The sequence below is a fragment of the Thunnus thynnus genome, chromosome 21 (assembly GCF_963924715.1).
Source record: "Thunnus thynnus chromosome 21, fThuThy2.1, whole genome shotgun sequence".
NCBI lineage: Eukaryota > Metazoa > Chordata > Actinopteri > Scombriformes > Scombridae > Thunnus > Thunnus thynnus.
This window is the reverse complement of record NC_089537.1, coordinates 19,203,498-19,216,058: the sequence shown is the minus strand read 5'-3', so window position 1 is coordinate 19,216,058 and position 12,561 is coordinate 19,203,498. Positions and strand designations below refer to the sequence as shown.

General features: G+C 39.1%; 1 protein-coding gene across 1 annotated transcript; it reads left to right on the top strand.

Annotated features, from left to right (window-relative positions):
* Nucleotides 1-8,582: 8,582 nt before the first annotated feature.
* prmt6 (protein arginine methyltransferase 6) lies at nucleotides 8,583-11,385 on the top strand. Its single transcript, XM_067578210.1, has one exon. It carries the CDS (start codon nucleotides 8,629-8,631, stop codon nucleotides 9,685-9,687), a length of 1,059 nt encoding a protein of 352 aa, XP_067434311.1. The 5' UTR covers nucleotides 8,583-8,628; the 3' UTR covers nucleotides 9,688-11,385.
* The last annotated feature ends 1,176 nt before the right edge of the window (nucleotides 11,386-12,561 follow it).

The following is a 12,561-nucleotide window of genomic DNA, read 5'->3' as shown; positions in this document are numbered from 1 at the left end:
CTTAAAAAGAATGTGGGAGGAGTGTGAAGTGGGGGGCAAATGGCCCCTTGGCTCTCCTACATCCATCACCACTGCACTGAGGGGAACTACTGAGTTCGATGCAAATTTTCTACGAGCAACCCCTTTCTGATCACACATAGTCATTTGATCTATTGTTGTTATTAAAATATTCATTATAGCTGCTTTGAAGACATGCTATTGAAGGTCTTTTGTATGTAGCAACTGTAAAGGCATGGGACACAAGTATGAGTCAAGATAAATGAAGCTGACTGGCTAATGTCCTAGTTTAAACAATGTGCCAGTACTGGTAAGGTATACTCTAACCCTACCCCTTAATATCTAGACCAGTGTGAATGTGTCTGTGTCTATCTGTTCAGATAAACCTTCCACTGACACGCACTAACTAACACCAGAGGTTTTCTCTTCCCCTGTCTTTCCTTCTGTGGAAGATGCACAGTACCTTAACAGAAAGTGAATACTGCCTTCTGTCCCTCTGAAAGAGCATCGATTTTTACTTTGCAGCACCCAAGGTCAGTGCGAAGAACAAGCTGAGAGGATCTTATCACCTCAGAAGTACAGGCATTTCTCTCAGTCTATTTATTGGAGGGAAAATAAACACAAATGAAGTTGAGAACACAGCTGTCTGACTTATCGTGACCTTGCATAATGGCAAAGCAACACAACTAAATGTTTAAACTGAGGTGTTTTATGTTAAAAAGAAAATTGAAGAAAGTACTATGATGTTACATATCTCTTCATTTTATGGCTTTTGCTGTAAGCTATGTGTGTCAGTGTTTTTGAATTGCTGCACACCTGTTTATCTACTCTTTCTCAGTTGAAATTTACCTTGTAACCCCAGACTTAGCACTCCCTTGGCTGTTTGTGATATCATACTTGGGCTACAAATGGCAACACACAGTGACTTGGAGGCAGTAAACAAGTAATGGGCCTAATCATGGCAGGTGACAACGCCTCCAAATTAATTCTTTTCCAGTGAATGACTTAAACTTGGCCCAAAGTACATGAGCAGAATTAGAACTGACAGGAGAACACAGGAGGTAACGCTGCATCAAAGAGGGAATGAAGAGGATGCAAATTCTCCCAACACAAACATTACTCATTACATGATTGTGTTGTTGTTGTTATGGAAATTTCCCTGACACATACAGCACCACTATGTGATGGTATGCATCCCATTTTGAAAACCACTTGCATTCCTTTCTTTTGGGGAGAAAAATTAGCACATTAATAACAAGGTCATGATTAATTTCACAAATTATTACATTCCTCATTTTGTATTTTTCACACATAATGTCTACTTTGGTTTGCATTTTTAAAATAACTTGTCAACTATGCTTCCATATTTACATCACATAAACACATAACATACTGTACATAGTATTATTTCATGTATGCGTGATCACATTTTGATTGATTCGTAACAAAAACATACAATGAATTCAAACATTAAGTTGATCTGCAAAACTTATAACGCTACATGAATTATAATATCACCTCCTCTGCTTCAAATAAACTGGAAACAGAAGATTTTGTTAAAATTGGATTGCCAGTATGTGAGATAATGGGTGAAATGGACAAATGAATGAAATGAATGAACTTGAGTTTGATGGTTGAGACAGCGCGGTGATGAAATCACCTTTAGAGCCTTGACCTCCCCTTAAAGTGATCATTATGGGACATGTCGACATGCTAGAAAACAAGAACGAATCAACTTTAGTCAACAAAAATGATCTCACTCTTAAAGGAATAGTTCAATATTTTCGGAAATATGTTTGTTTTCTAGCAGAGTGTTAGATGAGAAGATTGACACTGTACCACTCTCATGTCTGTGCAATAAATATGAAACTACAGCCAGCAGCCAATTAGCTCAAATTAGCATAAGGGTTGGAAACTGGGGGAAACAGCTAGTTTCACTCTGTCCAAAGGTTAGAAAATCCATCCACCAGCAACCTCTAAAGTCTTGTTTTAACTTTGGCAGAGACTCCAAAACGTCACTGCACCCAGCCAAGAAATAGTCAAGCACATAATCCCCCATAAAAATCATAACTTGATGATAAAAAAAACTTTAGAGCTTTAGAGGTGCTGGTAGGTGGACTTTCCTTACATTTGGACAGGGCCAGGTCAGCTCTTTCCAGTCTTGATGCTAAGCTGAGCTAATTGTTTCCTAACTCTAGTTTTGTATCTAGTGTGCAGACATGACAGTGGCATCAATCTTTTCATCTAACACTTAGCAAGAAAGCGAATAAGTGCATTTTCCTCAAACTACTCATTTAATCAAATTTGACTTCTACCTTCACTGTCTCCACTGGTTGAGAGGAAGGGCTTTTACAACTCTGTGTGTGAAAGCTGCTAGCAGAATTGCACAAAATGTCATCCTCTTTGGCCAGAAAGATTGATCCTCTCATACATTTGCATGAAGTTAACTGAATTTTCAACTCTTCTTCTGGCCTTTGCCTCACGCTGCGTGCTTGCTTTGCAACACAAGTGCATTACTTGTTACTCATAGAAGAAGAATGGAAGCAGAATTGATCTGTTAGTGGTCTGGAGTTGGTGTGACTCGCTAGTGATCCATAGTTCTCATCCTGATGTTATTGTGGAAGAAGTAGAAGAAAAGCCGAAGTCTCACGTACAAGAGGAGGATTATCAGGTAATCCTGACTTGCAGAGAGTGCAACTGGTTGCTTAGCAGCAACTCCCAGACTCCCAATGGCAAACTGATGTCTGCATATATTAGTCCTACCAGGAATTCACTGATCCATGATTGACTGTCTGGTTCTTCTGTGAAATTATGATCTATCTAAAATGGAAAATGTCATAGAAACATGCAGAATTGTTTCCTATGCACTGTTTATTTATCATCAGGTCAAGTTTTTGTTCAGTACTTTGGTTAATGACTAAATACTTAATTTGAAATACTAAGCAAAACTAATGACATTCCCATCAGCTTCGGCTGTACTTTGTGTTTAATGCCAATTAGCAAATGTTAGGAGGCTAACACACTTAACTAGGCTGGCAAACCTGGTAAACATTATACCTGCTTAACATCAGCATGTTAGCATTGTCATTGTGAGCATGTTATTATTGTCGCATTAGCATTTATTATATAGCACATATATTAGCATTTAGCATTAGTGTGTGACTTGTAGGGAAAAATCTTTTTTCTGTTGTGCATTGGGCATGAACTGATATTGCTGTGTTGGTTTTGTTCCTACAAAATCATATTTAATGTTGCCCCAGGACCATTATTGCAACTAACCAATCACATTGTTGTGATATCATAGCTTTGCGACTTGGGGAAAAAGACCAGAAAATATGTATACTGTATGCAGTGGCAATGCTGTATACTGTATGCAGTGGCAATAAAAATACTTTCTTTAATAATATGATAGGACAATTTAATGTTCCCCACAGCATACAGCATGCATATAAGTGGGCAAGGAACTGCACCTCTGTATTTTCCAGTCGCAAAACAATAACATTACAACAACGTGATTGGTCAGTTGCAATGATGGTCCAGGAGCAACATTAATTATGATGTTGTAGGAACAACACCAACACAGTGATATCAGATCGTGCTAGGTATTGGTATTGATATAGTATATATTGATATTCTAGCTAATAAATAGAGTTTAGTGGAAGTTTGGGCCTTTGCACTTTTTTCAGTGATCCAGGCTAATTGTACAGAGGCACTGATGATGATAAATCAGCTTAGAAAGGTTTATCTAAACAAATATACATTATGAAGACATTCTCTGGTAGACTTTTGTTTAACTAAGACATATCATATTGCTATTAAGATGTGATGCATCTGACAGAATCTTTTTGTTGATTGATGAATAAATTAACACATTTTATATAATAACAGAGTCATTATGGGCCTCATTTTATGTCGTAGAGTAAGAACAAAACAAAACATAATTTTTGGGCAGCATAACTCCCTCAGATTTTTATTTATGGAACCCTAACAGGACTAATACAGTATCTCCTCATTTATGTATTTATCAAATGACCTCCATTAACAAACAGACAATATTTCCATTTTACAAATTGCGCAGTGGGATTGTCATGGACTCAGCATAATACCCCCGCTGACGCCGCCATAACAGCTGTCATATACAGGTTGTACTTAGTAATTTAATCTAATTGCAGTGTAATGTAACTAATACTTGGGTGGCATGAGGGAAGTGAGTCCGCAGGGACAGGGATATAATTAATGAATTGATTACCGGTGCTCTAGATTGACAGGCCAAGATCCTATAAAGTGATTGGTTGGAGTGATTGAGAAGAGGTAGGGTTGGGAGTGCTGTGTGTGTGTGTGTGTGGTTGGTTGGTTGTGGACTGTACAAACAAGGGGAATGAAAATGCCTGGGGCAGGAAATTTCGCTCTGGCCGTTGTTATAACTTTTCCCCTGATAAGTACTAGCGCACACTGTGTCCATATAGGGAGATGTCAAAGCATGAAACTAGATAACACACACTTGGAAAAGGCATTCAGATGGATCCATGCGTGAAACAGTCTTTTGGGTGAGATGAATTATGTTTGCTGTATAAAATAGGTGAATAAGAAGGTGAGTAACGGATAAAAAGTGTGTTATGACACACCAGCTTTCACAGATGTGGGTCCTTTCTCTGGGAGTGAGATATCAAAGTAGCCTGGTATTGATCCCGGGAACAATCAATATGAAGCCATTGCACCTTAGTATTTGTTGCTCAGCAGTCTGCCTTCCTCTGAAATAGGTGATCATGACACCAAAACTGATGGCTGTGTGTGCACGCGCTTGTGCACGAATACAATCTGTACATTATTTGTGTGTGCATGTATTTCAGGCAATATGGGCGGAGGTGTGTTGAAGTGGCCTCTGTATGCCATTTCTGCAGGTTTGTATGCATGTCTATGAGAGGTTGTTTTTATTGTGAGGGTGTGTGTTTGTTTCAGGGGCTGACAGGTCCAGTAATACTGACAGGACGCAGGCGGTTCCCATGAGGCTATGCATGTTGACAGCCGCTGGCCAAGAAGAAGAACAGCTGCTGATGGGTATCCAGTACAAAGAGCCTGCACAGTCTCCTCTTTATTTCTCCATCCTTTAGATATTTATTCACTTTCTCACCCACTCTTCCAGTTGTTTCAATTTCTTTGTTGTATTCAGGTGTGTTTGTATTTGACAGTTTGAGAGTTAGACTGTCAAAGTTAAGGCCAGGGTATATTTGAAATTAACTAGTTTGCACAACGTGTTATCTGATCATGTCTAAAGGCAAAGAGTTTATAGCTGTTCCAAATGGCCACACTCAAAGGTTAATTGTTGCATCCAGTGGTGCCAATTGGTGGATTGTCAGTTTCAGAAACTTACCGAAATTGTTGGACACCAAAGGCAATGCCGTAGCTGATGTGAACCTCCTCAAAAACTAAAAAAAAAATGTGTTCGGCTGCATGTGTTTTCTCCTGCAAGTCTCTGATGACTGTGGAGATAGTGAAGACAATATTAAGGAAGTTGACTTAAAAATCTTCTCCTTTTCAGTCACACACATCTAGCAAAGCCATCTCTACTGCAAACCCTTGGCTCACCCTATTCAGTAATGAGACAAGGGAACTAAAAGTTACTAGGATGTAACTCCAGTTATATGTGTGTATTGCACTCAATATCACAAAGCAAAGTAAAACCGTTACTGTGGGGAATATAATTAAAGAAGGACATAGCCATAGTGTCTGGTGGTGCAGTGGTGCAAGTAAGCAACTACACTGTAGGTACCCATGATGGGACTTTCACAAACTCTGTTTCAGTTCTTGGAACTGAAGCAACTACCTAGGCTGTATGTTGAGTTTGACAACAACTTGTAAGAAGGATAAGAGGGCAAAGTGGGATAAAAGAATAATAAAGAGACAATATATGATTGGTCAAGGACAGTAAGTTTACCTCATATAGGTGCACTGATGAGCTAGTGCTTTGAAGCCTTTTTGTGCCATTGTAAAACGTTTAATATGGGAAAGACAGGTTATTCCAACTCAGTTTTGACATTTACATGTTATGTCCCAAACCTGCATCCTGTGAGACAACTTATTGGAAAGCAGACGTCTCTGTGCATGAATACAGACTTGTTGTCATTTACATACTTTAGGATAAAGGTAAACCAGGCCAGCCATCACAGTGGGAGCTGGGTGTTGGCTGTGTCTAGGCCTGGCAGCAGTTCTACCTGAAGCTTGAGAGGAAGAGAGGACAACATGGCCAACAGCTGCTTGTCAGTCTGTTCTCTCTACCAGGTACAACGCCTGCAAACCCTCCTGCCAAATGCATACAATCACAACATGAATTCCACTCTGTATTTCACAGTCCAGTAATCTATCCTATTGTATATTTCCATTCCTGCATTGCACTTAGTCCAATTTTGCTTTTGACCAGCTGGGTGACCAGCTTTGATATTTGTCTCTCTTAAGGATTACACTGCATCTTTAGATAATGTTTGGGTTTATTGTGCTTCCAGTTCAACATAAATAGAATATGTCCAAAAGGGAAAACTGGATCTTTGAATATAAAGTCAATGTTTACTACAAAGGTATGGTTCATTTTCCCTTGATGGTTGCTCTTTCCATTACTCAAGCTGAAAACATATCAGTTCATGCAGAATTATTTATATGCTTTATTCTCTATATAGTTTTGAAAAGACTGAATTATGAACTGTGCACAATTTCCCAAGAGTATTGTGCTTTAAAGGCAGCATCGGATACAAATTTAGAAGAAGCTTGTAAATGTGCATGCATGCACATACACCCACCTATCCACCCACACACACAGCAATATTTTCTTATTTGTGCAATGCAATTATTTTGTATTTCCTACATCACACTGTTCTGTCTTCTTGCTTCAAAAGGTAGTCTTGAAAACAACAAACTCCCTAGCATCTTGCTGTGTTTGTCTTCTCAAACCACTGCTTCTCTTTTCCTGTTTTTTCCTCTTTATGAAATAGGATACAGCTCCTGCTCATTTGTCCAGTATCTTTTGCCAAAGACCTCTGAAATAGAGTGGTGAACGTCCCATAGGACTGTCTAGAAGAGAATGGAGCTGAGCCACAAGCAGCTGTGTACTGCCTCCCATAACTTTGTGGGAAGCTCAGAACTGCTAATGGCCATACTGTGTTGTGCAACTTGTTATAAGATAGACATTATACATGTACTATAAATGATTGAACTCTATTAATTATAGAGACCGAGATACTGTGGATATTCTATAGCTTCAGTTGATGATGGATGTTCCCTGAAATATAAAAAACAGCAAAAGTAACGTGACAAGATGACACACTATTATGAATCTGATCATGCTTCTTTAGTGTAGCATCATGTGGTGCACAATGCACAGTGCAAAAAATAATTTTGTACATCAACAACCCCAAATGGCAGTGAGAAGTTATTATGAATGTTTTTTAGCATATGCAGTGTGAGGGGGCAGTAATGAAGAAGTTGAGGAGATTCCAGCTGTTAGTAATAACCACATTATAAACCACAAGATGCATGGCAGTGATGGGGAGTTATTTCACATTTATTGATCTTTTTGTGTTTCTAAAATGACTTGTATGTTTAAAGGCATACACAAATGAATGACTATACCAATTTTTTGGTACCAGTAGCTTTTTCTCTGACCTATGCTGAAAATATAATATAATATATATAATATTATTTTCAGCATAGGTCAGAGAAAAAGCTACAGGTACCAAAAAACAGCTGCTAGAAATTTTAAAACAATAGCACTTCAGAATTGTACATCTTTCCCTAAAAGACAATATATTCATATGGATACTGCACAACCAGATATTATAGTGACAGTAATGAGAAATAATTAGTCATTGTGTATTTTTATACATTACAACAATGCCATCTAAAATACTAAAAAAATCATTCATTCTTCACCTTCCAAACACACTGTATCCGTGTATGGGAATCCGGGGCAAATTTATCATTTCAGAAAGAAAACACATAAAAAAATATGAAAAGAAAAATAAATAAAATGTATCAATAGGGAATCTACATATGAAGAACAAAACTGGAGACGAAACTACCTGATATGACAAGCAGAGAGGAAGCATTTTCTCTGTCATTACTCACTACTTTGCACAGGAGGAGAATCTCATATTTATCTTGGACAAATTTTATATTCACAAATCCATATTTTTAAGCAAAAAGACAAACTTTTCAGAGCTGACTGTCCATATCAAAAAATGAATTTCTTCAATATCTGAATGTACAAACAAAAAAGCTGTTAAAACGTATAACCACTGTAAGCTTTACAAGTTATTTATTTATTAGTACAACCTTTACTCCCCCTGGCGTGTCTGTGATTGTAGACTCAAGTTGCAGACAGAAGGTGTTGTAAACTTGTAGCATATACTTGTTTTAATTTAACCAAAAGAAAAAAGGAATCTCATATGTACCACCTTCTCCTTAACCGTGAATGCAGCAATCCCACTTTAGCGTCACTTTCGTGTGTTTGTGGGACTTGTAGTCTATTTAAAACGTGGATGTATGGTATCACGAGCCGCGGAAAACTACAAGTCCCATATTCCACAATGAGGAAGTAGCGTGACAAAACACTGCTGAGGTTGCTGCACAAAACGCGAAAAGATGTCTCATGTTGTAAAGAAAAGAAAATTAGATAAAACCCGACAGGACAGCCTGTACTTTGACAGCTACTCCGATGTGACTATTCACGAGGAAATGATAGCGGACCATGTACGAACCAACACGTACAGGATGGCGATACTGAGGAACAGTGAGTGTATTCGGGGTAAAGTTGTGCTGGATGTCGGGGCAGGAACCGGCGTGCTGAGCATCTTCTGTGCACAAGCCGGTGCCAAGAAAGTGTACGCGGTTGAAGCTTGCTCTATCGCCGAGCAGGCTGAGAAAATAGTGAAGCAGAACAACATGGAGGATAAAATCCAAGTTATACGAGGCACGGTGGAGACGGTGGACCTACCGGAGAAGGTGGATGTGATAGTGAGCGAGTGGATGGGCTATGCGCTCCTACACGAGTCCATGCTCAACTCGGTCCTTTACGCGCGGGACAAGTGGCTGCGACAGCCGGGCGGTGTCATCCTGCCCAGTAAAGCCGAACTCTACATCGCACCCATCAGCGACCCGGTGGTGGAGGACCGCTTACATTTCTGGTACACAGTCAAAGACCAGTACGGCGTGGACATGTCCTGCATGTCCGACTTTGCTAGGAAATGCATCATGAACTCGGACATCACTGTGAACTCTGTGACCGTGGAGGACGTGCTCTCCCATCCGGCCCGCTTCGCCGAGCTCGACCTGCATACCGTCACCGTGGAGGAGCTGCGGTCGGTGAAGGGCAACTTCAGATGCGAGTCCTTCGGTTCGGCGGCGGTGAACGCTTTCTGTGTTTACTTCACGGTGACTTTCCCCTGCCCGGACAAGCCGCAAGCGCTTGTGCTCTCCACGTCCCCGTTCAAACCGGAGACTCACTGGAAGCAGGCGGTGCTGTACCTAGACGTTCCGGTAGATGTGGTGCAAGATACGCTGATTACCGGAGAGATCAGCATGTATCCCTCGGAGCACAGCGCCAGACATATATGCATCCATGTGGACTACACGATAGGAGAGCAGAAAAAACAATCCAAGACTTTTTCTATCCCTGACTGGAGCTCTGAGGCCCAGCCGTAGTGTGGTGGCTGTGAACGCACCAACATGTTACAGTCACCAGGCAGCACACTGAAATGCCCAAGTCCTTGAACTTCATCTAATATTATCTGCCACTTAGACCTAAACTTTCTCACTGTACGCGTGTATGGATACAAAGTAGGGCAGTTGCTGGTATTTTTGCTGTGTAGATTATTATTATCATATTTAAAAACTATAAAAATCCAATTGGAAGGCACTGCAATGCTTCAGCTGACATCTATACACAAGAGTTTGGTTTTTACTCATCTCAACAGGCCAAATATTTAGTGCATTTTTAGATTTTTAGACAAAGTGGCAACTACAATCTAACATGTGAGCTACAATACATGCTCTTTGTTTGGAGTTGTTTACGATATGTCTAACAGTACAACATTTGTTGTCACACCTAATAAATAATTTGACACCTGAATTGGAGGAATAAAAATGCATATCCTTAACACCTATATTACTGCATTTTAGTTAGCTTCACATAAACAAACCAACATGTTTTTGAAAGCCGGTATTGATATTTTTGTATTGCATACTGTATCAAAATATTGCAGTATGACTTTTAAAGGGGCACTCCCCTGATTTTACACAAGAAGATCAGTTTACTCATGAGCAGGAGTACCCTGATGATGTCATCAGGGTTATCTCTGCTCTGACTTGAGACTTGAATTTTTTAACAGAAGCCTGTGTTACAGACCGTAGTTGTAGAGTTTGAAAGAAGTGGGCATTTAAGAGGTTTTGAGGGTCTAATAAAAGACCCTTTCCAGTTGCATTATGGGAAATGTAGGATGTAGTGTCTTTGGAGCTTGACCCATACTAGTGACTCAAAGTCAGAATATTGTGGCCTCTGCTGCACAGATTTTGACCATTCTCTTTTAATCTGTCTTTTGTGAGTCTCCCAACTTCATGGAAGTGACGTAGTTAATTGCTGCCTTTACCAATTTTATTGTTATCATGGTGGTAACAGCATTTGAAACAGTGTTTCGCCATCTGATGAGACTAAAACTACTAAATGTCAGATCCGTCGAATATTTTTAGGTGGGTCTGAAGCTCCTTAAGGCAGAGTGAGGCAGGTTTCACCGGCGTTCTTAAAAACTGTTGAATAAATTCAAAACCAAGCTTCAGATATCTGATTTTCTAATAAATTCAAACATGCATATTGTGTGGAACCTGATCAAAATGCTGCAATCGAAACAGAATTAAACCACTATATTGACTTGGACTAGCTCTAGTCAGGCAGGAGGTGTTTAACACTGGCTGGTATTCGGTTTTTAATAAAGCATCAAATTGGCTCATTATTTTGGTTTAAAGCTAGCGCATGCTGTCATCTGTTGACAGAAAGCACTGACTCGATCGAAACAGGCCACACCTTGCTATACTGAAGTGAGTGAAAAATGATCTTGTAGTTAACAGGAACAATCATGCATAAATAATAAAATTTGATAGTTTGGTGAACATTTATCACGCATCATTTATTTACTGAAGAATATCTGCTCACTGATCAGTCTTTTTGGTTTCATTATGATGCCTCAGAGTCAATATACAGAAAGTTGGTTTGGAGTTTTTTTGGCATTGCAGGGACTTTCATTAAGTTTGGTGAACAGACACCTCTGTGTGTCAAAGAGAAGTCATGTACAAACTGTTCAATATTGAACAAATGGGAAGTAGACTCTAATAAATTGTTTGACTGTTTCATTTGTCACGAGTCCTGTCTTCTACAAACTAAATAGATAGTAGCCAGCTACAAAAAAAAAAATCTTCAGTATGTGTCCCGGTACGACTTCAGTCACACATCTATTACTTGCCACAAGGAATCTGCAGGTTTAAACATTCATATTAAATGACTTTATTGAGAGTGAACCGTTCGTTAAATGTGGGTCTTGATCCTCTTCTGGGAGAACTGCACTGCATTTCATTAGGCAAATTATTACTTTAAAAATGCTTTTTTAGAATCTACATTTGTGAAATGGTAGATGAAATACTTAAAATACTGTTTATTGTTAGTGAGAAGTGATTTTGAATATTATTATTCAAACAGATCATCACCTCAATCACATGACACAAACTGGCCACCATAACATCTGTTTTTATATTTGTTATTCATTCCTTTTACTTTCTATACTGAATGATGAGTAGTTAAAAATCAAATATGAATTACAGTGCTACAAGTGCGCTCCTGCTTACTGTGCTGCCCTTTGGCTTTGTTGGGCAGTATTTGTCACACCCGAATAGATACTAATAATTAATCCACTCCTACAGGAGAATTTAGTTACTCTGAGGTCAATACAAGGACAATGTGTTGATTAAACCTTTATGTAAGCGTGCATAGATTCTTGAAACTGTTAGCTGATAATTCATCTTTCGCACCTCGTCGCTTGAAATATGGTTTCCATTTGTGTCAGCGTCATTAGTACAAATGTGAACCCACCCCCTAATGAACGCATTTGAAATTAATCACAAGGTATAGTGTCCACAAATCAAGAGTATTGTCAGTCATTTGGGGAAAGAGTGAATAATGACTGTATCACATTTTTGAACTGTAATTGTAAAACTTCTGGTTTCCATTTGGATGAAGATTTAAGATGTTCTTCATTCTGTAGAGCTCTGTATTCTCACATTATCCAGCTATGCTAATAGTCATCAACTATCATACAATTTTATTCAGCTTCCATTTCTTTTTAGACAAAAAGGAATACATCATAATATAATACTATGTGTAACTAGAACAGGTGTAAAAAGGTAGTCAACTGACAACTTCCCAGTTATTTATTCACCTTTCCTTGTGTTAAGTGCGCCTGCCATCATAATCTTTCAGAAACTGTTTTGTCTCATGACCTTCGTGAAACTCAACTACATTTCAACATTCTG